General features: G+C 34.1%; 1 protein-coding gene across 3 annotated transcripts; it reads right to left on the bottom strand.

Annotated features, from left to right (window-relative positions):
- Positions 1–1979: 1979 nt before the first annotated feature.
- On the bottom strand, positions 1980–26246 carry LOC129747803 (uncharacterized). 3 transcript variants are annotated; one of them, XM_055742158.1, is made up of 5 exons: positions 26096–26246; positions 4207–4678; positions 3874–3957; positions 2877–3127; positions 1980–2806 (listed from the first exon to the last, which is right to left on the bottom strand). In XM_055742158.1, the coding sequence occupies exons 2-5, from the start codon at positions 4675–4677 to the stop codon at positions 2680–2682; spliced, it is 933 nt and encodes a 310-aa protein (XP_055598133.1). In that variant the 5' UTR covers position 4678; positions 26096–26246; the 3' UTR covers positions 1980–2679. The 3 variants fall into 3 exon arrangements, with proteins under 3 accessions (XP_055598133.1, XP_055598134.1, XP_055598135.1); XM_055742159.1 differs by lacking the exon at positions 26096–26246 and adding an exon at positions 5788–5809; XM_055742160.1 differs by lacking the exon at positions 3874–3957 and having other exon boundaries at positions 26096–26245.
- Between the last annotated feature and the right edge of the window lie 1225 nt (positions 26247–27471).

The raw sequence follows: 27471 nt of genomic DNA, 5'->3' as shown, positions 1-27471 counted from the left end.
TAAACTTTTCCGTACCTTTCGGGTGAATATGATCCGACACGTACTTTAAAAACATGTTAGTTTTTGTTACTGTTAAATATAGATTTTTTATGAAATTAAGTATCTTTTTAGAAAATAATAATTAAACAGAAGAAAACTTAAAATTTATGTATGTTTAAAGAATATGATATGATGAAGTTCGTATTAAACTCTAACGATTGACATATTAGAATCAATATTTTTATCACAACTTTTTTGGGATCTTAACCTTCCAAAGTCGTTCGGGTCAATATGACCCGAAGCGCACATTCAAATCATCATAACTCTTCGAGAAAAAATCGCAAAAATTTGATTTTAAAAACCTCCCTGGGGAATCACGAATTACACAATCTGTAGTACCAGGCAACTTCCTGTGACCACCGGAAGTGCTCGCTCAAAAAAATCCATAATTAGGCTGTTCCCCTGGCCGCAAATATTGACCGATTTCTATGAATTTTAATTCATTGTATAGATAATTTATTCTAGTTTCTCAATATTGAAACAATAAGTCGAAATATTTTACGAGATCACCAGTAGCTGATTCCGAATGAAAAAAGTCCCGAAAAAGAGCTCTTTTTAGAATGCTTATAACTTGTGACAGATTCCAAATATTGCGCTGATTCTAATGATTCTAATGATAAAATATCTAAAAATATTCAAGAGGTTTATTTCAATTTGGAGAAATAATCTTTCTCTATTTTAAAATAAAAACATTTACTACGCAAAGAGGTATCAGCATGAGCACAATCAATCAACAAACCACGCGGCTGGCGAGTTGGGCAAATTTGCCCTAGCCATCAAAACCCGAAAAAACATGCGGCGAGACGGCAGTTCCTCCTGCTGTTGGGTTGGGTTGTAGATTTGGTGAGCGACAAAAAGAGAGCTAAAGGATTTGTTTCTCCCGCGGCTACGTGAGGGGTGCGAGATTTGTACACCAACCTGCTGAAAATGTGGGCCAAACTGGTTGAAATCTGACAGCTTCCAGTAAATTCGAAAAACGTTGCTACAAATTTTCAAAACACCACACAAAAAGTATGTCCATCGAAAGAGGAGATTCTAATGAATCTTTAGGTATATAAAAAGTGACCAATTTGAGTTCAAATTTTAGAGAAATCTCGCTAACAAAATCCCGTAAACCCACCGACATGAGGGGGAGTTTGAAAAATAACAAAAAAGATGTGATTTTCATTACAATATAGTACTGAACAACTGAGATTTTTGAGGAACCAACTATGTTCTACGAAAATAATAATAAAGTTAACGAAAAAAAAACTAAAATTTGAATTCAGAGAATCGCTCCATTGGTAAGCGAGATACAGCAATGCAAAGCAAAAATTGGGTGACTTTTTGGAGTAAGAATTTTTTCTACCGGAAGTTCCGGGATAGCGGCCAAAACTTCCTTTGGACCACCAAAAACTTATGCATCCATGGATAGATTTATTCTTGACGATTTCAAATATTATAAAATCAGCGCAATATTTGGAATCTGTCACAAGTTATAAGCATTCTAAAAAGAGCTCTTTTTCGGGACTTTTTTCATTCGGAATCAGCTACTGGTGATCTCGTAAAATATTTCGACTTATTGTTTCAATATTGAGAAACTAGAATAAATTATCTATACAATGAATTAAAATTCATCGAAATCGGTCAATAATTGCGCCCTGGAGAACGTACGTAAACTACAGGTCAAATTTTCCTAAAATAGATTTGTACGGAAATTTTGCGAACGGCCTTGGAAGGTGAAGATCCCATTTTGTTAAATTTTTCAAACATATTTGAGATGTTATTTTGTTCTAATTAGCGCATTTTTCTAGAATATTAGATCTTTGTAGAACATTCCGGTTTCAAGATACAGCGCAGGAATCAAGTATTCCTAGGGATCAAATAGGCCTTACGTATATGGTAAATGCATGGAATTGTGATATCAGCTCAAGATAAGAAAAAATCATTCTCGCAGAACATTTAAAATTTTCGATCCACTCTTTTATTAGTCGCTTCAAAGTAAATTTCTAAATCTAACACTGGAAATGCTACGATACGTTTGAATAAATTAATAAATAACATTAATAATAAATAAATAAATAAACGATCATCTTGATGATTTCCGTGGAAAGAAACATAGAATGACCCCAATCAATAAGAAAATCAAACTTTCATCCGTGCTATCACTCAAAAGAATAACCTATATGTCATTGGGCCACGTGGTTGGGGGATCTGCCAAAAAAAAATCATCGTGGAACTTACAACTTTGGTGCAAAAAGATATTGACGAAATAAATGCGCTCATTAAGTTATCCAACGGCAGTGGAACTAAAATAACTTCTCAACTAGGAAATTTCTGTGCACCTCGAGGAGATGTTTTAGATAAGATGAAAGATAGTAAAATGTGCATTTTCGATTTTTGTGAAGGAACCATTCGTTGTGCTTACATCAACCCATAGATTAGATACTAAGCTATGTAGCGAAGCGAAAGCCAATTCTAGAACCAAGGCTGAAAGTGTGTCAAAACTTCGATATTCCTCCGATATGCCCAGCGTCTCTTTTGTAAAATGCACACTACCATTTGATTTGTCCTGAATATGGCCTAAGGCACATGCGTTAAGTTGTGGGTTCCTAGTAGTGTCGGCTGTGCGTGGTTTCTAGCTATAGATTCTCGAAAAAGTTAGACCTCATTGCATTCCAGATAGAGCTGTCGACAGTCCAAACCTAATCGGCCATTACGACCGGCTTCGTACAGGGTTTCGAAAGATTTGGCCGTTTGCCTTTCTAGGACGTAGCTTGTTGCGTAGCTGTTGAAAATATATTTAAAACCGAAGTAAGAATTTCAATTCGATTATAGGAAACCACAAATCAACTTACTTTCCAAGCTGACAGAAGATGCTGGATCCACCGATGGCGTTCTGGCAATCGTTGCTCGCTTCACAGATGTACTTCAGCACACATTTGTCCTCGGTGTTGCTGTACGATTTGGCGTAGGTCTTCAGGACGGTGATTCCAGCAACGGCAGCATCGCTAATCGAATCTTTCTTTCCGAGATTTCTGGCCGACATGGAACGGTGTGAAAACGAGGTTTTCAGAGCATCCAGCAGGTTTACGACGATATTGATGAACTACAACGAAAGCGGAAATGTTTGAATCGAGCTCGAAGACAAGCGCTGCTGAATTGTTTCTCTTTTTATGATATATACAGTTGAAAGCTTTCTACATAATGTACAAGATGATACCTGGAATTATTGCAGCGGAAAAAAATTATAAAAGAAAACTTATTACAATGTATCGTGGCATTAAGATGTTTCTTTTTTTATAATTAACAGATTGTCCTAGGTTAAATATTGAACCATTCAAGTCCTCAAATCAATTGGTAAAGTGGTATAAATTTGTAAATGTTGTAATACCCCCTTATTGATAGCAAACAATTGTCCGAATAATTCTACTTTTTTTCAACAATCTAGGTTCCAGAAATCCTTGCATTTTTGCAAAATACTGTCGAGGGTTTTACGACAGCTACCCGACCTTAACAATGCTGGTCCAACATGTTTTTGGGGTTTTCTAAGCAAATTTTTGCGGGTGGGAGTCAAAAGGCGAAGAAAGATAATGACGAGTGGGTTGCTTCATCTGATGTCCTGTCTCTTGGCCCGCTTTATATAAACGTTATTTTAAAATTTCGAGTGAGCTTTAAATCTAACTAAATGTAGGTAGTGAATAATTTGAACAATATTTGTGCAACAAGCGGATAACGGTTATAAAAAATCAGACCACCACCGACACATGTGGCGTTAATATATGCATATCTGTACAATATAATCAGAGAAACTCGAAAATCGGAAACCAGAATCGACAGTTGACGAATACGTACCTCTCCGGCCTGTTTGGCCATGGTATTCACTTGCTCAGGGTCCTTTGAGCCGAACATTGCGGAGAACACAGCCGCGAGCACGTTCTGTTATTTCGAAAAGACAAAAAAATATTCCGATATGTTCGTACTGAAACCATAATCTAAGTTTGCTGGTTTAACGTTATATAGTTACTCTTGATTAGTTTGCAAAATTTACTTCTATTTTGTACAACTCTAATTATGTTAAATGAGCTCTAGGTTCAAGAATCTACTCCAAATACTAATCGCAACTCTACAAGAACCATTCACCCAAAGGCTACTAAACATCTTCTTAAATCAAACCCCTTTATTTACCTGCATGGGTGATCCTCCGTTGTCTACTTTGTCAATACCGTCATTGGCGCCACCTCCCAGCAGGGCAGTGATGATCTTGAGACCCACCGAGATCACATTAGCCCATGGGGACTGGGCGAATCCACCGTTGTCAATGTCGTCCGATTTGGTTGGAGCATTATTGACGGCACCGCCCGCGCCATTGAAGATCATCTGCATCAGGACTCCGAGCATGTTGGACCACGAGAAGCCACCATCCTGGATTTGGTTTGTCTGAATATCATCGATATCGTCCAGTGCAACCTTCTTGATGGCGTTGGGTTTTTCGGCAAACTTCCTGTTGAGCTGCGGATTTGTGTAGTATGTGGGCTGCTGCTGGTGGGACTGCGACGATACCTGTAGTGCCTGATGTTGCGGATACGCGTGGACCAGGACAAAATTACACACCAACATCGACAATAGACTCCAACCGATTATTTTCTTAGACGACATTCTGCAAGTAAAGAATGAGTGATTTTGTGATTGTTAATAAACATCTTGTGTAAGCTAAGCTTAGGATTGAATCAATCAGATTAAATAATGAAAAATCAAAAAGCTACGAAGCCTGATTCAAATTGAAAAGTTATCGAAAAAATGCTACATAGCGAAGAAATTTTGCGCCTTGAGCTTTTTCTTAGCTTGAGTTCACAAACGAAGTAGGCAGAACTAATATTAGCGCCGATCAAAGCAATCAATGGTTGGTCTATTAAATTGTTGTTCAATTTCAATATTTAATGAATTTTAATACGATTAATAAATATTGTGTGCCTTTTCGAATGTTGAAAATTGGTAAGTTTCATCTTTTTTTACATTTCCATCTGCGTCTACCTAAATATTATGATCTCTAACAAATTTTGAATGATAATTAAGGTAATTTTGCAATATTTTATCAACAATTTCTTATTTTCGAATTAATCCAAGATTAACAAACGTGTAAAGTCATAGTCTGTCCATGGATTGGTGATCAATTAATCTTAAGCTTAAATTAGACTTTTGAATTTCGAATCATAAATCAAATACATATGGTTTTGCAGTGCACTTTGCAAAAAAGTTTCAGTGAAAATGGGGAAACTCTATTCTAGAACGATTTTACTTATTTCCTGCACTAAGCTTATGCTCAGAAATATGTATTACATTTATCTCGTTTTAATGAGACAAAAGCGCCATTCTATGCAGTTTCTAACCATCTCAGGCGACTTAAAACCATGCAAAGAAAATTTGCTTGCTTCCAACGGTACCGAAGAAAATTATCTCACGCTCTCGTTGCGTGAAAGAAGAAATGCTATTAACCGATCGCGAAAGATGTAAAGCAAATAGAGTTTCACTCCTCGGCGGAACCCCAAGCCGTCATACAGAAGCACTGAGTTCATTACCACCCGCGCACGTCTGCCGAAGAATGGCACAGCGGATTAGCCGAAAGGAAAACAGGCTGCAATTTTAATTATGCCACGTTAACTGTTCGTCTTTGCGGCACTGTGCCATTTTTAAACGCGCATATACATACAGCAGAATAACTGTTAGTCCATTGACCTCTTAAGCGAAGACATATTTAAGCAAGCATACCCCAGTTGAGCCAATCAGCCGGTGATAGCGATAGCAAGAGACCGTTGCGGGTTCATAAACCAAACCTCCACTCTTGACCGTCCGCGTACGAAAGAGATTGTCACGTGTTTTTCCCGCCCGGCCCTATAACAAAAAATGTGATAATAGGCTGGTCAGGAATTCGACCCTTTTCGTTTGGACTTTGCGGTGCCTGTAGGGAAAACAGTGAAAGTTCATTCTGCTGCCCCAAATTGGGTGACAGTCTATGACTTGAGCTAGCCTTAGTGGATTAGTATTTTATTAAAATTTCTTGACCTAATAATTGAAGCAACTATTTTCCCACAGCCTAAACCATAAACCATCATATTTGTTTCGATTCTCAAAAAAACTTTCACTCTACGGATAGGCAGTATGACATAAAATCAGTGATAAAATGGCTTAAACGAGGTTAATTGCTAAGCTTAACTAGATTTGATTATCATTTTTCTGTTATAAACTGCAGGATCCAGAATATACAATTGATAGAATGAAATGAGGCAAATTTAGAAAGTTTCCGGAGTGCGGTATTAATTTATTTGTCTTTTTCGGCTCTTTCAACTTATGATAAGGTGGTATTTATATAATGTAGAAAAATGGAAACAAATCAGTTCCAATTTTTTTGTCTTCATTAGAGAGTCCAGCCTTCGGTTGGTTTGTCTTTAGTCCTAATTTTTCGACTTGTCCGAGTAGACTGAGTCGATTTGGGGTCATTTTTTGAATTTCTCAAACTCTGGGGTAAAGCTAAGTTTTGGTTCAAAACTCATCCATGATTTTTGTAGAATTTTAAGTAACGTTTACATGAGTAATTTTGAACTTTTAAGTTTGTATGGGAATATTGAATATTTTGAAAAGAAAAATCAACATCATTTTTGTTTCTTCTGGGAAACTGAGCCTGCTAATGGTTTTTGTGCCAATTTATAAATTCTCGGAAGAAAATTTTCAGCTGAACAACTTTGTCGAAGATCGTAACTTCGTATCTTATTAGATAAAAAAGTTACTCATGTAAATGTTACTTAAAAATTCGGCAAAAATCATGGATGAGTTTTGAACAAAAACGAAGCTTTTTAGGCCCCAGGGTTTAAGAAATTCAAAAATGAATCCAGGTCGACTCAGTCAATATCAGTGCATACATTTAGGTGTTAAAAAATCCAATGCTTTTTACAAGGATTCCATCAGAAGATGTGTAATATTTAAAATTTGAATGAAAAATATGTATAATCTTTCAGGTTAAGCCATTATCTTCTGAAATACATTTTTCCCATTTAACTTTATTCACTACTACAATTGAAGAAGCTCCACTACCGTTCCAAGCAAAATTGTCCAATGCGGCAAAACGTGCGACCGAGAAAAACGCGGTTGAAATCTCAACTTTCTCTCCACTTTTTCTCTCAAACTAAAATTTCACCATCAGTTCAATGTCATTTATTAATGAAAAATCTAATCTACCAAAAAAATATATTTCCTACTACGAACAAAAGGTTACAGCCAAAAATGCTTTGTGTGACACTTTTGCCTAGAATCTGATCATCAGATTGTTCAGGCTAAAAATTCAAATTCAACAATAATTTGTGAAATAAATTCTTCGTTTATTAAGATCTATAGTTTCGGTATTGATATGATTGACTCATTCCTGTTTTGAGATTTTCAATTCGCTCTTAAGATGTTGATTAGAGCTTAGATTTGAAGTTTTAATGATAAAAATCATATATTTATTCCATTAAACCCGTTATTTAAGGGTAGCGGCATTTTACAAGCATGATGGGGGCATACAAAAACACTCTTTTATTACACTTTCCCATCAACAATCATCCACCAACAATCATAAAAGCTTAAATTTGTTTTACCCGATAGGCCCATTTAGGAAACCTTTCCCCTATGACTCATTTCTGATCTCGTTTAGTTTATTTGTGTTTTTTAAAAGAAGCTTTCTTATTTCTAAATTAAGTAATTCTTACAAATATTTCAACCTTCGACGTTTTAAGTACATTTTATTCAAGTTTCGAGCGGTTGCATGTAATTTTCCAAAAAAAAAAAAAATCGAGAGGCTCCTACCTTCTTCCCCACCAACTTTATCACCATTCTTCTCAGTGAATAATATTAAATACAACATTCAAATGAAACTAAAAAATGATCTTCGAAACAGTTTTGAAAATATCTGCGTTTTTCAAAGAACTTTGCCTGGTGAGCCATTTTTGCGTAGAAACTTCAACGTGGAGACAACCACCTCGATGAAAATTTCGTATAAGTTCAGAACAAAGTATATTTGTTCGTGTTTTTATTCGAAAGTAAACACCTACACTAAAAGATCGTTTTCAGCAAAAAAGTAAAAATGACCAAAAATTCTCATGCGACACTTTGGCGTAGAAAATTAAATTCAGATATTAACCTTTGAGACATCCAAAATCCAAGATTCTTGTTGTTTTTATAAGAGGCTGAATTCTTAAAAATAAAAACTAAGAATTTTAGATAAGAAATAAAACTTCAAAAAGCTTAAGTTACGGAATTGAGATAAAAAGCTGTATTGAGATTTTTTAAAATTAAAGCTGAGGTTTGTGAGGTGAGTGATGTATAAATACAGTTCAACAACATTTACATATTTTAATTAGCATAATAATCAAATGAAAAACTTTTCCAACTACATAGGTACATATATTTTATGATTTTACTTCATAATTCGGAGCCGACAAATTCTGATTAAAGATCAATTTTTAAAAAAAATAATAAAAGGACTTGGTAGGCTGTGAGCGTTTTTTGACAATCGTTTCTTTCGAACAATGTTTTTGATGAAAAATTTATAAGTTGTTGTTGGGAAAAGTTGTTCAACATTCCAATATCAGCCGAAACAAGCGTACATCCATTTGAGAAATGAGAAAAACAGCAAAGGAAAAGTGTCATTCCAGAGGGAGTTAAGTTTCAATTTTCAACAGATCACAAAGCGGTCACCGAGAGACGTTTAAATGACTGCTTACTGTATCGGCTGCTGAAACGGCTTCCTTGAAACACCGTGGAACAAAAACGAAATGGCGATTTTTGGTAAGATGTATGTATACCCTTTGTTAAATTGTTTAATGATATTTGAAAATCAATCAAATCAAGATTTTTCAATGCGGGAGCAGTCAGTACTTCAAATAAAAAAAAATCAATTCACATGCTTTCTCCTTTGTTTCGAAATATTTCTGTGGTCCTGTTATTCCTCGTTGTAACAGTTCTCGAATTCCTCCGTGTCTCTTCCATAGAGCGCTGCCGTTCAGATTCATTAACGCAAGTCTGCGATGGAGCATTTGAAAGGAGTCTATAAAGTAAACGAGAGGAGGTCCGAAAACAGTAAGTCAATTAGATTATGTATTAAACTTCAAATTAAACAATTACCTACATACTTTGAAAGGGTATCTGAACCATAAAATAAAAAAAAAAATAGAGCGACATGAACATTTTTTCCAGTTTTATTTCAATATAAAACTGGAAATTAAAATTAATATGAACGGAACATGTTCAGACATTATCTATGAAATGTTTCAAATTAGGGTAGGAGTACCTACCTCCGTCATATCCCTCTGATTCGTCTTAATTCATGAATGCATGTTTGAGAGCCGAAAAATCACTTTCCACTTTAGTTGGCTACGTCACATGATAAACTTACGCCTGTGAATTTATTCTCTATCACAAATTTGTCACTTTTCAAACTATTTTGTGAGATATTTGATCCTGAAATCGCGAAGTGAAATTAATAATTGGCGCACTCCGCCATATTGAAAGACGAACTTAGTGATCCGCCCAACGTGTTTCTTTGCTTTAACGCTTCCTGTCAATGCATGTAACGATCAAAATCATAAAATTCAACAGAAAAATGTCGAAATAAAATTAGAAAAATTATTTCAAACTAGTCTGATTTGTATAAATTTATCAATTTTCGATTGAAATCCAATCGCTCGGCCCCCATAATTCGTCGTAATTTTGCGACAAGAATAGGAAACCGTTTTGCAATAATTGGAATTAGACCGGTTCATTTTTACTATTTTTTGCTGACCACAGTTGGACTTATAGAGAATGAACATAATTGATTTAAAAGTAATTTTGATTATTTTGACCTCATTGAAGCTAGGATGCGCTGGGAGATAAGTGCAAAAAGTCTATTTATATTTATAAATTACTCGAATGTATTCAGCATTGCTTATAATGCGTGGTTTTAAATGATCTAGCTTTGCGGTTGGTGTTTTGTAAATTATTTACTTACAGTACCGTGCATAATTTAACAGAAGTTGGGGTGCACGCAAGAATATCTCCAACTTTACACATATCTAACGTTCAACTCCAATGACATTGTTTCTTCAAAATTTAATTTTTTAAGATTTGATTATTTTTGATTCTATTATCTGATGACATTAAACATTTTCTTAAGTATTTGAAACATGTGATACATAAATTCTATGAAAATTAAACTTTTTGAACTTTTTCAACTGCAATATCTCACATACGACCAAACGCTTTGCTCTACAGAATGGTCACTGAGAGATTCTTGAAAACGAAATCTAAAACTTCTCCAGTTTTCAAAGATTCTCTGAATGGGAATCTATAACTACTCTAACTACTGACCAGAATACATGAGTCTCTGGTTTGGATCTCAATACAAGTTTCAATAAAAAATCGAATTCGGTTGACTTTTTGTACATAAACTCGTTCAAAATTCTACAAAATCGAACCCGACCATATTCTGATTCCTCCCATATAAGTTTTAAAACTTGACTCATGTTTGGTTAATTTTTGTAAATTCTCAGTGAAATTTCAACAAAATGTGGTTCGTCGTTTTTGACATATTACAGTTTGAATGAAAATTGTCAAAAAGTCTAATTTTGGTTGAATTACTGTACGTCAACTCCCAAAAATTTGAACCCAAAAATTTGCATTTAGCTGATTTATACAACAAAACAAAATGACAACAATACAATGTTAGAATAACGGAGCGTGAATTTCCGAGAAAAAAAAACTTTCTTGCAAAAACTTTTATCGCTCGTAAGAAAAAACTCGAATAGATGAGCTAAACCAGTCTAATGTGCATTTCACGCATCAACGTTGTGTTGCTTTGTTTCGATATCCTGCGCCAGGGTTCCCACATGAATAAGAATACAAATGTTGACAAAACGCATGAGTGATTCTGCCTCTTCTCCATTCTCTTACTATTCAGTGTCATTATGTAGAAAAACATAAAGTTCTTTTTTAAATGTTGATGTTCTTTAAATATGTGCGGTTTCTGTGTAAATTTGTGCAAAGTTATTTGTGAAAAATGTCATGATCGTTAAAAAAATCTTATTTTACCGAAAAATCCTGCCTCATAGCAGCCCTGTCCGTTTGAGAGTGTGTTGGTATAAAAAACACTTGCAGGGTGGATTCAATTGGTAAGGTCTAATATTGTGCTGCCTGTAATTGCCCCAGCCAAGCAATGGTACCTTGCTACAATAAAGCTACCTTTGATCTGCTTTCTAGTTTCATGGGGAGACCATATTATTGCGACCTTGATCTAATCCGAACTTTGCAGTTGTCCCGCGCGGTTGATCGGTGCGAAGTAAATGATAGCATTTGAATGAACCGCAACCGCAAAATTTTAAAACTATCCCTCAATAGTTTGAGACAATTTCTGTAGCATTTAATGAAAGGTATGATATTTTGCTGCCTGCAGATGCATTAGCCAAGCAATGGTAGACCTTTTTAGAATAAAGCTATCCTAGTTTCATAGCTTATTGCGACTGGTTACTCGAGAGAACTTCTGCTGTTATCCTGCGCGGTTGATCCGTTCGATGTAAGCTAATGCAAATTGCATGAACCGCAACCGCAAAATTTTAAATGTGTTTCTGAAGAGGGTTGAATAAATTGAGACAATTCCGGTCTCCTTGTAAGACGGAATTAGGGACCTGGTACGACAATGGAGGAACTGGAATGAAGAAAATAAATCATAAATTGACTCAAAAGTACGTAATGGATTGATCTATTTCCTGCATAATTTCATAACACAAGATTAAAATTATAGTTCAATGAATGAATGACAGTTTTAAACCAACATGGAAGGCAATTCTATTGAAGTAAAGAAAAAAGCTTCCTTAAGCCGTTGTCTTAGGCGCCTCTACCCTACTAATAGCGTTCAACTACCTAAACCTAAACCTCTTATATAATATGAATGATAGTGATTTAGAAGTCCTTTTTTTTGTTTAGATTATAGTCGTTTCATCATATTTTTGGCATTCGCGACATTATTAACGATGCAGTTGGCGGACAGTCATTGAAAAACTTATCCGATACAACTGTGTTCGATATTTACTCTTGGGATCGAACTTATGGACATCAGGAAGCAACTAATGCAAACTTAGCTTTATCACAAACCCAGCTTAGATCTATGGAACATGTTAAAGAAAATCAAAGTAATTGGTAAAGCTTCAGCTTCACTTGAAACTAATACCTAATACTTGTTCAGAAATCAGTTCGCATTTTTTCAACCATTTTACAATTTTTTCGCGAACGGTTCTTTTTACCCTTAAATGATTTTGGATTTAAATTCTCTGCGATATCCAAAAACGATGTGATCTTGTATATTTTTTCATTAAAATCAGATGTCGTTGGGCTTTATGGATATAACTTAACTTATAAAGCTTATTTTACCTTCAATTATAACCCAAGTTACTTATATTTTTAACCTGATTATAACAACCGACAAGTTTCCGAGAGCGTAAAAACTTTCTAAAATAATACCATTTAAAAAACTGCCGTAACACCTTTAATAATTTGAGACCAATAAGTATCCTTTTTGGTCAATTGAAAGCCTTTAAGAAGATATTAAAATACTAGTTGAACGATTTTAAATACCTTCGGTTTGCTTCATAATTCGCAATTTGGTTTTTGCGCGATACATAGTATAACAACTGCACTTCTCAAAGTGCATGAAAACGTACTTTCAATAATTGGTTTTCTTCTAACAATTTACTTTTCTGAAGCTATACCATGTTTAACTTTCGAAAAAAAAATTATCGTACAAGTTTAATTTTTCAAGAAATGCATCATTGCATCTTATTTGAGCAACCATCAACGAACCGTTTGTGTCAAAGATGTTTTTTTTTCTAGTTTTAAACCGGTGTACCAGTCTTAGGTCCTCTATTCTTTACTATATTTATAATTGATTAACCAGAAACAATAAAAACTTGTACGATCCGCATGTTTGCCGATGATGTCCAGATCTTCCTTTGTTCAGCAATCCTTACAAACGGAGAAATGAAGGATTTGATAAATAAAGATCTTTCGCGATTTTTTGCAAACCGATTGCAATAACTATTAAGATTTTTTTCTTATTTCGCAAGTATTAGAAAAAATCAATTAAATTTAAATAAAACTATTTGCTAGAAAGGTCAAGTAGGCTTTTACTTTCTCCGAAGATATGCTCCTTTCATCAACCTGAGACTCCATTCATAAACACGTTATTGATTCCAAAAATCATAATTAGCTCGTAAGTTCTTTTTAAAATTTGGCTTAATTGACTTAAGTTAACCAAGAATAAAGGCATCGCTTTCTCGGTCAATTGGGGCAAATGATAAAAAAAAACTAATTTAATCCCAATTATTGTTGAAAAAAACCCTTTGGCCGTTCGATGTTGACGGTCGTCATTTGGGAAAAGGAATGAGCTATAGCCTCTTTCATAATAAGCGCACAAGCTGCTGCTGCTGCCCGTTTCGGCTCATTTTTTTCTTCTGATTTTGCATAAATACCAAATGGCGACACCAATCGAGCGAACAGTTCATAACGCAAAACCGGATTCGATTTGTGCGCTTCGTTAAGGAAAAGCCCAGTCGAGCCAAAGTTTTGATTCACAATTTTTTTTGGATTCACCGTGCCATGTTCGTGTGTCACCGTTACTGGTTGCCGTTGTATCCGGTCAGAGAAAGTGGTCAGTCCTACCTACCTACATACGTCTATGCGCGACTCTTTCAATAAAAGATTGCAACGATCGCGGAGTAAACGAGTCGAGGCACTGTGAATCATTTCTGTGTATGAATTGCATGTGGATGTTAACCTTCTAGAGAGCGTGTCGAGGTCTTTCGAGGCGGACTCTTCTTTTGACTGACGAGATAGAAATCCTTAACTACCTACATACTTACAATTATGCATCATAGCTGAAAAGGTGATTGTAACATTGCGGAATTTCTGTGCTTTTGTAGGTCAACTAATATGATATAGATTTTAGAATGTTTTTTTTTTCTGGCAGTAAAAACTTTCACGTCAATTTTTCTTTTAATTATAACGGTAACTCCAAGTTAAGTTTAGACTAAGGTTGATAGATTGCCCGGTTTTATCTGGGTATGCCCGGATATTTAATACAAAATTTGAAAAAGTCCGGTCGGGCCCAGATATCATTGAAAAAAAAAACCCGGATTTATTCAATTTGCCTGGATGCTGCCTGGATTTTCGGTCGAAAATTTTGAAATCAAATGTCCGGTCCGAATACGTGCTAAATATAAAAATTCTGGCAACCTTAGGTTAGACACAGTTGAAGATTTCAGATGAAGTTATTGCAGACCGGACACAGCTGTGCACAGCGAGGCTTTTCCTCATCACCATGGCAAAAATTGGCAACGAGGCGCCAAGTTTTTCAGAAAGACTTTCTGCAATCCTTTCCCACAATTCAACATGTTTTTAAATTGCATCATCCATTACTTTTTGATTCTTCATTCCATGTTTTTGTTTAGTGTTTATTTGTTATTTCTTTTCAAGAGTCGTTTTTAAATTAGTGATGTATTAGAGATTATAGTGAGGGAAACAGCCATCTTGTAAAAAATTGGAATGGTTGATTTTTTTAATTCGTCAAAAATTTTCAAATTAATAACGACTCGTAGATATTAAAAGATTATTGTTTCCTCAGGAAATGTCTAGGAGCATAGGAGGTGTAGGTGAAACGAAGATTGCAACATTTTCCAAAAATGGCTCCTGATCCAAACCCTTCCTGAGATACTTGAATATAGTTTCGCAGACGTTAGGCGGTTTCTATAGCTAGTGATACTGACATATCATTGTGCTTATCAAAAAGCTTATCAAAACAAGCTTTTGAAGAAAACTGGAATAGCAGGTTCATATGGTTGATGCTAAAAAGTGTCTTACTAAAAAAAATTCCTTCAACCATCATTGATTACTATGACATGGCCCGCGCCGTTATTGACCTTTTTTTTAAAAAAAAAAAAGAAAAAGGAGAGCATAAGTTTTGTGCATTGAGAATGAACTGCTAATTCATATGTGCTGCTAATCCCAAACTGCATTCTTTTGGCCCTTGTACAAAATTGATGGCATCAAGCAGTCATGGAGCCGCAACCATTTGCGACCTTTCTACTTAGCCACGCCAGCGATCATGAAATTCGAAATGCATTGAATGATTGACTGTATAATATTATATTTTGAATAAAACGATGAGAATATGGTGGTATTTTTGAAGACTCATTAAAGCATTCCGGGCTCAATGATTTAAGGTGGAAATGAGTAGTCAAACAAGCTAAGCTAAGCTTTTGTAGGTTAGCAAATATGATATAATCTTGTCTTTGTTCCTGTTTCAAAGTTTTCCGTTTTACTCAGGGTAAATAGATATCGCACATGATTAAACTTCCGAAAACCCTCTCTTTTCTGTTCTGGGATTCGTAGTAGGCGTTGACTGGATAAGACGCGAAAAATTTTATCTCGTGTCAAAAATTTAAAATAGTTTTGATATTTTATCACAGAGAACAGAGGTCGGGCTGGAGCTCAAATCTTGTGTAAAAATGCCAACCGTTATTTTAAAGAAAAAAATAACTCAGCATATAGCCACTAGATGTCGTTAAGAACAAACTTAACGAAGATTTGTTTATTTTCGTTAAACATGCACGCTAAGGTAAACATCACTTTCAAGCATTAATGTACAACCTCTCTGAACATTTTTGAATGGTTATTTGGTAACATTCATCGCATGAACTTATGAAATTAAATAAAAAATAGAAAAGTTTCATTATGTATACAAACGATAAAGTTTTAGTTGGTTTAATTACTTCATTGATCGTCAGTTGAAAAGCTATCGATCCAACGTTTTGAAGGAATGGCTGTAAAATCTATATCTTTTGTTTGCATTTCACTGTGCAATCTTTATCCAACTTGCTGAACTATAATCATCAACAAGAGAAACACAAATTTTCTTCATATATTGGTATTTAGAGGTATTGATAACACAGGTCTACCAAATTTACTTTTTCCGAGATGCACATAGTTATGACTTATTTGGAGGCATCTTTGTTTTTTTTCTTCTATGGGCTCTCGTTTTTTATGAAAGTTTTAACTGTTGAGAAAAATAGAAATCCTTGAAAAAAATGTAGACCTAAAAGCCACGCAACGCATCTAGGAAAAAAAAGAAACCTTAATTGATTAGAGGATAACAAATTGATTCAAAACAAGTATTTTTTCATAAAGGTGTGTTGGTTTATCAGTTACTAATGATTAATTTACTAGATACTAGTAAATTTTAGCATTTCCAAGCGCCAAAATATTTGAATTCACCAGACACATAAAAATTTGTTTTGAATCGTAGGAAACAAAAAATGATGCTTGCTGTGTAAGTTATCAACAGTATTCAAAAACAAACCATTGAATGATTGATTAAATGATTGTCTGATTTGAACTGATGAAAAAACTCTTTTGAGCTCCAGGATTCAAACCTTCAAACTCTAGCCAACAGTTTTTATGAATCGATTCCAACAATAACATTTTATGTGAGTAAAATGTAAAATTAGTTAATAAATTAAAATGAGTGAGAAAATTAGAGCGTGTGAAATGCAAATTTTTATGTAAACAATAATTTTAGACCACGTGGCGACGAAAATTCAAAACATTATCAGGGATGCCAATTTGATGAAAATTTCTTTTTTCCTTAAAAATCTTGGGCCACAATTCGATTTACTTTACTTTGCGATTTTGAATTCCTCTAAAGAAATGCTATCTAGTGTAATGATACCAGATTGGCTGGTTTTATTTACGAGCTTACGCGGATTTTCAAAGAAAAAAATTATGAAAGCGAGGTTTGAGGGTGGTATAGAAAAAAGCTCGGTTTTCACCAGGATGTATCCACAATTTTGGTGAAATCAAAACCAAAAGCTCCAATAAAACTAACGATTCATGATTTTTGCGTCAAATAACAATTTTTGCTTAATCAAATTGAACTTTTAACTATTTTTTAAAATTATAAATAAGATCAATGCCACTAAGGTGTCTCGAGAAAAAAAAAACATGTTCACTCCTAAAACTGATCAGCCCGGTTTTTCATTCTAAAATTTTGAGTTCCAATGAGCGGATTTTGCAAAGATTTCTGGTAAAATAGTCCGGGTTTGTTCGGCCTGGATACGTTCTGGAAGGGTTAATCATATAACATTATGGAATTTGTCATTGTTTTATCCAATCAAAATCCAATTCCAATCGAAAATATAAATTCCTCTAAAAATTAACTAATTATGATATTGGTTGCGTTTTAGGAAGTTGAGGATTAGTTGCAAAAGACTGAAGGCAGTTTAAAAAAAAAACACCTGGCACCCCTGTTGAGTAACGGGGCAGTTCGTTTAGTTTTCGTTCACTTAGCAATCAGCACCATCTAGTGGCTATATGCTGAGTAATATTTGAACGAAATACTAACGTATTTGCATTCAAATTCTTACACACGTTTTCGGCTCATTTTTGTTCTGGGCCAGACCTCTGTTCTCTGTGATTTTATTAAACTAAAAGGGCAGTTGTGAGTGAGAGTTGTGATATCAACGAGGATTACAGGTCCATCTAACCTGTTGGGCTTCCTGATTCCCGATTCAGCAATTTGAGCATGATTTTTGCTGGACTGATTGTGCCTGAAAAGGAGGGGCTGGTACTGCGCCCTCCGGATCGATCCTGAACTATATTTCGCCATGCAGGACTGAGAAGATTCATTTTTTGGATAAGTACTTCTGTTTTCAATACTTTTCCTTAGTTTATTTAGAATGTGATGAAATAAGCGACAAGAAGACTTGGTAGGCTGTGGCCGAACGTGACGGTTGAGTTTTTATCTGGCAGGAAATTTTATAATCTTGAAATAGAGAGAATTGAATTAAATGAAAAATATTTTAACTGAAGAAGCAAGTGAACAAGTGGAAATCAAATGTGGAAGCAAGTGAACAAGTGGAAATCAAATGCCGAATTTTAAATGTTTTAAAATATAAAAAATTGTTGTTCTTCGGTCGACGTTAAGGAAGAGGAAGGACTAGCTCTACGCCATCCGGAAAGACAAGGAACTATCTTCCTCAATATCAGTATCTATTTTGCGATGGGATCTCCGATTTCAATTAAGATAAGTATTTTGTATCGTTATTGTATACTTTTATGTTTTTTTTTTAATTTGATCCACGATATTCAATACCAGCAAAGCAAATTTTCAGCATTTTTTTTTTTAATTTTTCTAAGATTTTGCCTGCTAGATGTTTTAATTCCGCCTATATTAGGGCGTTTGTATTATGAAGTAACAGCAACAAAGTATCAAATTTTTTATATCAAACGAAATCAAATTACATATTGACTATCTCACCATTTAATAAAAATTTATATGTTTACGCGATCTAGCAACAACTATTCTATATTTCCTACTGTATCTGGAGTAGTATTTTTTTTGTTTAAGTTTCGGTAGAAAACACACTATTATTTTAAATTTAGAGAGGAACAGAAAAGCTGTCCTCAGGGTTCAGATTCAGCTTAAAAACTTAAAAATGCGCTCTTTGTCCAATTTAGTTTAGTATTGATAATGTTTGTTGGGGGTTTTCAAGCGTTTCTCAGATAAGAGGTGAATTTACTAGCTAAGAGATTTCAAATTAATCTGTTTTATTTGACTTCAGAAAATGAACCCTGCTGTAAGTTTGACTAAAGATAAATTTCTAATGGTTCGGAGCTATTTCAGGTGTAGATACGTGATAGTTTTTATAATCTAAGACATTCGCTGAGTTTTTTTTCGTAAATTGATATTTTTCAATCATGAATTGTACTATGATATCTGTTTTCGTGTTATTTCACTGATATTTGCCTTGTTCTAGGCTATTCCAGATGGATGCTTGCTAGAAACTTATAATTTTTACCATTATTAGTAGGAGTACTCATTCTGTCCAGCTATTGTTGTTGTAATAATAAAATAATTAACGAGATTTCAAACTATATTAAAACTCATAAACGTTCTTTAAAATTTCATTATTTTCTAAAAATTCTATCAAGCTGATTCATTTTTATGATGTCAGATTATCGGTATAGATTATCATTTAGAATATTTTGAAAATTTCATTGTTATTGTTTTTGCCAATTTTCAAAGCTTCAATGTTTTTTGTTTTTATTTCTGTTTTGATAATATTTTTTTTCAGAACTTCAGTTTTTCTTTTCGCTAGCCTCACAGATATAATAAGATATGATATAATAAGATATGCTTTAAACCAAATATAAATTTTCTTCGATTATGTTAAATCAGATAAAAAAGTTATTCAGCCTTCGAAAAGTTTAAAATATTTTCCAGTATCCAATATTAAAAATATATTATTTTAATAAGGAATAAAAGGAACATAGAAAGGTAGGATTAAAAATATACATATAACCACACTAGTCAAAAGTGTCTCCTGATCAAATCCTTTTACCCCCATTCCCAATAAAAATTTATTTGCTAGGATGCAGAGGTAACCTCGGTCCTAAAGCATGAATTATGAATGTTTCAATCCCCTTTCTCTCATTTCCTTCTATCAATTGACTACTAGGACGTGGCCGGCGCCGTTATTGATGTTCAAAGAGAGAGCATCATTTTTGGACATTGTGAATGTACTGTCAATCCCAGACACCATTCTTTTGACCTCTGATCAAAACTGATGGCCTCGGTCAATCACGGAGTAGCAACCATTGGCGATGTGGAACCTGTTCTACTGAGCCACGCCTGCGATCATGGAGTTCGAAGTGCTTAGAGTGAAAAAACATCATGACCCAAATAAAACAATCGTCCCTCGATAAACTAAAAACAAGAATAATCATATACGAAGGAATACCTTGGCAAAATAAGTGAAAAAGCATTTCGGGTTCAATGATTAATGGTGGATGTGAGTAGTCAATCAAGCTAAGCTAAGCTAATGTGATGAAATAAGCGACAAGAAATAAAATAAAATTGAATCGTAAATTATTGCACATCACCTTTTTACCATAACTAAAATGATCGTTAGATAATAACAGCGAGTAAAACTTGCTTATTTCTCTAGTACTCGTACTTTTGAATTTATCATAGTTTCTTTTATTGACATTTTTGATAATATTTCAAAAAAAATTACTTAAGCTTGTGGAAGAAGAACCAGTAGATAAGTAGTGATATGTCAGTTTCGGGTTTGTAAATCAACAAGTCGGTGAGAAGACAATGAAATGATAAGATATTTTAAATGGAACCGAAAAATAAAATAATTTTTGAACTGCTTTCAAATGTTATTTCTTTTAATCGTTATATGAAAAATAAATAAGTTAAAAACTTTCTAACCTTAAATTATGTCACAGTTAGAAAAATGTTCCAGGAGAAAATAAAAATTACTGCGAATTTTCAATTGAAATTGATTCATATTAATAAATTTCACTATCTGTTAGTGATCCGATAGCTTACATCATCAGTTTTTTAAGTTGATAAAAGTAAATTAAAAAAAATGTATCTATTTCCAAAATTTATATAGGTACATGTGAAATTCCAATCACAAATTAATTTTTTTTTCAAGATCTCAAAAAATGTTCAAACAATCTGATAATCAATAAATGATAAAAATCGTTTATCAATATTTGAAATTAGATAGGAAATGAAAACTGAACTACAGTAGACCTAGAGAAATTTATTTATGAAATTTCAATAAACTTTAATATCATATGTTTTACCATCAGCTTTAAAAGGAAACAAAATTTCAAGCTGTTTGACAATACATACTTGTAAGAAAAATTGAATAATTGATCGATCTTAACTTAAAATTATGAAATAGTTTGAGTTGAGAATGAATTGAGTTTTTAATCAGAATAGGGATTTGAATGTAAATCTGGGTCTCGATGTCCGTTGAACCAATCAGCTTAGTTTACAATCAGATTCTTCCTAACAAGAGGTTATAATGGGAAACTAAGAAAATCAGGAGAATAGGTTTCAAGTGGCCCAAACAATCCGCGTGAGTTTTGTGGGAGGGGTGACGTACAGCAGGTCTCCGCAAAACAAATCATTACATGAAGCTTAAGCGAAACCCCTCTCTTTTCTGTTCTTGGCGTCTAAAAAGGGTTTTCATGAATACGAGTTTTTGAAAAAGGTTTCAATAATTAAATCTATTGAAAAAAAATATCGATTCATACATCAAACATCCTGAATATATCTCTTGGCTTAGAAGAAAAAAAAACGTCTTGAAGTCATGTCGTCACTTGTTTTCTTATTTTATTATTGATTGGTTCAGCTAAATTGTTCACAATAGTGGTGCTAAATTTCTTTCATGCATACCAATACAGGCTTTGGAAATCGAATGTTTTTCAGGGAAATGCTTAAAATGTGGTTTTCAAACTTTTTTCACTCACAGCCACCTTTTGATGAATTTTCGAGCTCAACGCCCCCTTGAATGATTTTTTTTTCAAATTTTAAAAACAAAATGATGATTTTGATAGTTGAAAAACCCTGAATTTTTGGCAATATGTTGTTGTAAGACTAAATTCAAAATTCATTCAAAATTTACATAATTTCCAGAACAAATACTTAAACTTGAAAATAAGCAGTTTTATTTTGGAAACAAAACAAAAAATCTTAAACTTTGTTTATTAAAATATTTCATTTGTCATTTACTGGATCACTACTGATATCAAAATTTCTGATTTATATTTATGAAACATAAAATCTTAAAATGGCTCCTGTTCAAAGTTAAGCAACATTCACGGCTCTTAAACTTAAAAATAATTTATGATTATTGAATTTCGAATTTTTTTTTAATCGTATTATTTGAAAGTTTTTTGATGAAAAATGGCACTATTAAACTTTTGAATCGATTGAATTAAAAATTGACAAAACAGAACATAAAATAAAAGTTCTCTTGGCTTAAAAGTCAAAATTCTGTAATTTTGCTTTCCAAGAAATCTATAACTGAATCACAGATAACGCCTTTATACAAAGGCTTTTTTTCAAAAGATGTGTTCTTTTTTTTTAGAAAACACAGTTTAAAGAATAATTAGCGTTGCTATCTTAAATTAACCTTTTAAAGTATAAATAACCCAAATAAACTAAATAAATTAACAAATAGATCGTACCAAAATCTGAACAAGAATAAAAAAAAACTGTTAATGTTCGTGAAACAGAGACAGAAACTTGCTTTGCAGCTCCGTGAAATTAATGTAGTTTCAGTCTTAAACCTGTCTGTAATTTGATGTTTGGTTCTGTAACGTAGATTGATTTTTTTTTCAGGGATTTTCATGCTATTGGATGATTCATCCCATAATCCCCTAATTGAACATTATTATACAAAATTAATCTTGAAAATTTTAGTAATTCAAAGTTACTAAATTTTTAGGGTTTGATCCAGTGGTTTCTGAGATATAATATGCCAAATTTTATCCCAAGTAACACTTAAAATCCATTTTGGTTTTATAATTCTTTAACGATAGTTTATAAACGATTTATATTATCTTTTATTGTTTTAAAACGCATTTATGGGCAACCTTTTTACAACTGCCCTCCAGGACATCTATAAGCGTATAAAATATCCAACTTATATAACAACAATAAATTCATTTGATTTGATTTTTATTTTGCTCTTTGAGGGCCTTATAAAACATTAATATATTTGTAAATGATAGTCGATATGCAAATGGTTTAAAATACCATCTTATAAACCTATTTTGATCTATTAAAGCCCTTTCAAACTTATTCGTAGCATTTGTGTTCTTATAAGGTCATTACAAGTCGTTTAGGTTATAAACAGGCAAATAAATAACTTTATGTGGCGTCTATAAATCATTTATAAGAAACGAAACCTTCTATAGGCTATACAAGTTTCATAAAAGTTTCATAAAGGCCGGACAATCGGCTAACAAAAGCAAGTCGTCTGGCAATCTACCAAAATGTCAACAAAAGAATGTTCTCGGTGAAAAACTGAATTAATATGTATTTTCGCTTCTCCTGGGCACAAAATAGGACCGAATTCACCTCTCCGAACGTTTGGCAAATAGAACTGCAGTAGAATCATCAATTGTTGGCTGAGAAAGTGTAGTGTTGCTGAAGTGAAACTCAAGATTAAATCTTAAGTGAAAGTATTCGAAAGTTTAATTTTTGAAATGAGATAAATGTAATAATAATATGTAATTGTGCTATAAGAAAAAAAACTATTGATGTTGTGAAATAAAGTTACTCTTAATACAAAATTTTAAAAAGTATTTGAAAATTTCATTCAATAATTTTTCAATGTTCCACCATTAACATCCCTTGAACCGGAAAAGTTTTATAAGGTATATGTAACGTTCTTTCGAAAAAATTATCTAGAGGATCTCTAGACCTTTTGTATTTATAAGATTCCTTAAAAAGATTTTAAGAAACACATCATGCCTGACGCAGATTTATAGGAATAACTTGTAGATAGCAACACAACTTTGTTGGTTTATAGAATCTTATTAAAGCAACCCTTTTAAATTCCAAACACTTTTATAAGACGAAAAAGTTATTTAAAAGTTTGATTAGTAATTTTTAGAAAACATAATCGTTTTATAGGGTTCAGTAACGACTATTAATAATTTTGTATATTATCGCCATTTTCATGGTAAATAATGGGATATTTTTTAACAACAGTTTTCTGTTTCTGAAAGTAATCCTCATTTAATTCATGCTCTATAAAAGCTCAGCATCCCAATGGCTGAAATAATTTTGTAAACTTGATCTTGAACAACTACAACAACAAAATTTACTAAGAAAGTGATATTTTTTCATGAATTCTATTGGGTTTACATTGCTTAAAATAGCAGTTTACTGTAGGCCCGTTATTTGTTCGTAATTTTTTAATACATATTTGCGGTAAACTTAAAAGCGCAAGTTAATTTAGAGCAGGTAACGAAAATTCAGAATGAGAAAATAATATTAAATTTCTTTACAGATTCATAACAAATAAATTTTAGCTTCTGATTTGTTTTTTTTTTATATTTGATTTGAATGAGATTCATTTGTTTTAAAACTTATTATTGAAAACCAAATTCCGGAGCAGAATTATTTGTAAATGAAAATTATATGATAAATAGGTTTTATAAGCAAAATTCATACAGAACTTAAGAAGTTGAGTTGGCTTGTAAAGGTTTTATAATTTGCTCTACAGAACCTACTGCAGAAGGACCTTTTTGTGCTACTAAGCGTTGTATTGGAGTTTTATAGATTCTTACATAACCGAACGTGGTTTTATAGCTTGAATTCTTAGTTAGACTGGAGAGCATTAAAAAACTCAAATTGTTACTTGGGTTAGCGTTCCCCTGCTTATATTCTTTCGCGGCTCTTAATGTGTCAATATGACCACATGTGACCTCACCGCCCCCCTGAGCCCTTCCAACGCTCCCCAAATTTAAGCGGTGTGCTCACCGTTCACCTGGAAGATTTCAACGCCCCCCCGAGGGCGGTAGAGATCACTTTGAAAACCACTGCTCTAACCGAAAATATGTTATATAATCGAAAATTTAAACATAAATTTTGGATCACAAAGCTCTATCCCGATTACGAAATTTGGTTTTTATGCATTTTTTGCTTACTTTCGTATTATTCAATTGTTTTTTATTCGATAGCAGTCTAAAATTGGTTCCAGCTCGAGGTTACTAGTTTATACACCATTTTTAAGTTTATTTAAATTTAAGAAGTAATTATTTTTTATTTTGAATTAACTCTCATTTTCAAGCGAATTCTCAAAAATATTATTCCGGACTTTATCCGAATGACAATTGCTAAAAGGTCTTTATTAAACATTATTAATAATAATAATTATTATTGTTATTATTCTTATCTAGGATTAAAATTATGATAAAAAAGAAGAAAATTGCTAAGTTTGCTTAGCAGCAGTCCAAATTAACAAATTTTGGATCATAAAATATCCAGACTTTTTTTTTTTAAATGCAGCACAAGTTTTTTGAAAGTAAAACAATAATAAATTGAGCCAACGCAAACATTTAAGTCGGTAAAGTTTTTAGTTGAGCGAACAGCTTAAAAAGAGTTATGAAAAAGAAAAAGAAACACCGCTAATTCGACACCAATAAATGCAAATGCCGTAGACCATTTTCACCCATTTTTCCCGACAAACCTGTTCAAAAGAAAGTGGTTCAAAATTGAAAATCTCATTTTCCCAACGCCATGGTGATTGATCCGGGCCAAGAGAAGAGCTGTTGACCTAAATTAACCCATACATGAAGCAGCGCAACCATTGATCCACGAAAGCTGCTGCTGCTGCTTAGCAGGTTGATTTTGGTAAAACACAATCCGCGGAGATCTCTTGTGGACGGGTTTTGAGGTGTTTTCGTTACAAATTCGAATCCACTTGATCCAAATTCATTGAGAGAAAAATGTGAGCTTCTCAACCAAAAGCTACGCATAATTTCTTCACTTTCGATTAAGGTCGTTGAACCAAAATTGGGTTACGCTAGGCAGTCGAGCGCTTGCATGATGTGTCACTTTTTGGGTAAAAGTAAAAGTTTTCCAGAATTCTTCATCCTCTCCTTTGCCATCATTCCAGTTGTGGTAAATCAGGTTTTTCTTCTTGATCAGTCCCTCTTTCTGGTCTGACTGAACAGAAAGTTTCGAACTCTAGTGAGGCGCTCATTTGAGCAAGATAAATAATTTGAACGCACATGTTTAGGGAAGCACTCTATCCGTTGGTAAATTCGTTGGCTTGATGTAGGTTATGGGAAACTGGCCTTAAGTCACCAACGTACAGGTTTGAACTTTTAACTTCGCTTAGCAGATACTAACTTTCCCCGGGTTTGTGAATGTCACACGATCAATGGTATACACAGTCTATTGTAAAACTCTGATTGGCCGTTTGTTTCTTCACTTTTCACGAAAGTTGCGTTCGAAACGTGGGGTATGAGGAGGGTTGTCCATTCACCTTTGGTTTGAGTAATTTTAGAAAGTTTGTGATGCCTTCTCGTGTGATCAACTGCTTAACTGACAAATTCAAATTGGTACACTATCACCGCATCACACATCAGCTCGTCAGAACACTATCCCATGCGTATAGAATAATTGAATGTTTCTTCTCACCTGTTTATTAATTATGTGCTTAACTACGTTCGAGATGAAAACTTAACACTTTTCTTGCAGCAGGCACCTGCTGTCAGTTCGACCAATGAGAAATTTCTGAAACCGTATTTGCCTTGAACTTGTGCTTATATACGATGACCCACTTCCAGCCTTTCTTTTCTTTCTTCGGCGATCAACAGCACCAACACCGGTAACCGAATTGCTGCCGAAGATCCATCAAAAGACGGTTGGAGAAACGGATTTCAGCATACCTAGTACCTGCTGCCTTTGCAATGCGCTGGCTCTCGCGCATTCGATCTTCAGGTAAAAGAGAGGCTGCACCAGTTGATTAGCCTCAGCCAGCAGCATAAACATAATGTTGCAGAGATGGAGAGCATAAGCGAAAAGACAACAACAAGAGCATCCTGAGCGGAACCTGTGATTCGTAAGCTGCTGGTGAGACACGAAGGCTATTGTTGGTCACCGGCATTCAATTGATTAATCATCGATGAATTATATAATCAACTGCTCAATGTCGATGATTAATTCTATCTGTTCTAGTTAATGTGCAACAGGCATAAATTGTATACGACCAGCTGAATGATAGAGCAAAAAAAAAAATGACTTAAATTTCATGTTTGGCTGATTGTCTTTGATTCGGTATTCCAATCTTTGATTACACTCTATGAAAGACTGCAGCAAGAAAGCTACCTACAGTGCTTTAACAATTGGCGGAAAAATTGCGATCTTCAACAGACTGTCTCATAACTTTTTTTTGGGATTTTAAAACAATTGGTTTATTCATCCCCGACCAGGCTTCCGAAAAGTACTGGCGAACGACAGTATTCTTGCGAATGTCGCACATGCACCTCGATGAAAGCTTCCCGAATATATCTTCCCCGACAGTTTTAAAAGGAGCGGTCGTGCGATGTACAGCGATGGCTTATTTTACCTCATGCGAGAGTTTGTTTGTGGGTATGAAATTTTTTTAAGCTTCGTGACAGTTTTGGGAAAATCTTCGTGACAGTTTTCAATGCGTTGAATTTCGCATGACAGTACTACTTACTCCGTCCGACTGTAGCCGAGATTCGCTCGGGCTGAGTTGATTTCGAACGAACGTATTTTCCTTTTGCTTGAAGCTACTGCGGGTGGTGATCACCCCAATCACCCTTCCCTCCCCTTTTCGCCTAACCTGCACCGGCACCACACATCGCGTTACGCCTCGGTCGTATGCTGCTGCTCGGTGTGAATATATGGCTCGTTCGATCTATTCGATCCGAGCAGCAGCGCATACGATCGGGCATGGTACGGTATGGGCACTACAGTCACCCGTGACAGTCCTGCAAAAACTGTCACGCCCTGCAGCCGACAGTTAGGATGATATTATTTTCGAAACA

This window comes from Uranotaenia lowii, chromosome 2 (assembly GCF_029784155.1).
Source record: "Uranotaenia lowii strain MFRU-FL chromosome 2, ASM2978415v1, whole genome shotgun sequence".
NCBI classification, from domain to species: Eukaryota; Metazoa; Arthropoda; class Insecta; order Diptera; family Culicidae; genus Uranotaenia; species Uranotaenia lowii.
The sequence above is the reverse complement of the archived record's forward strand: the minus strand, read 5'-3'. Positions and strand labels throughout refer to the sequence as shown.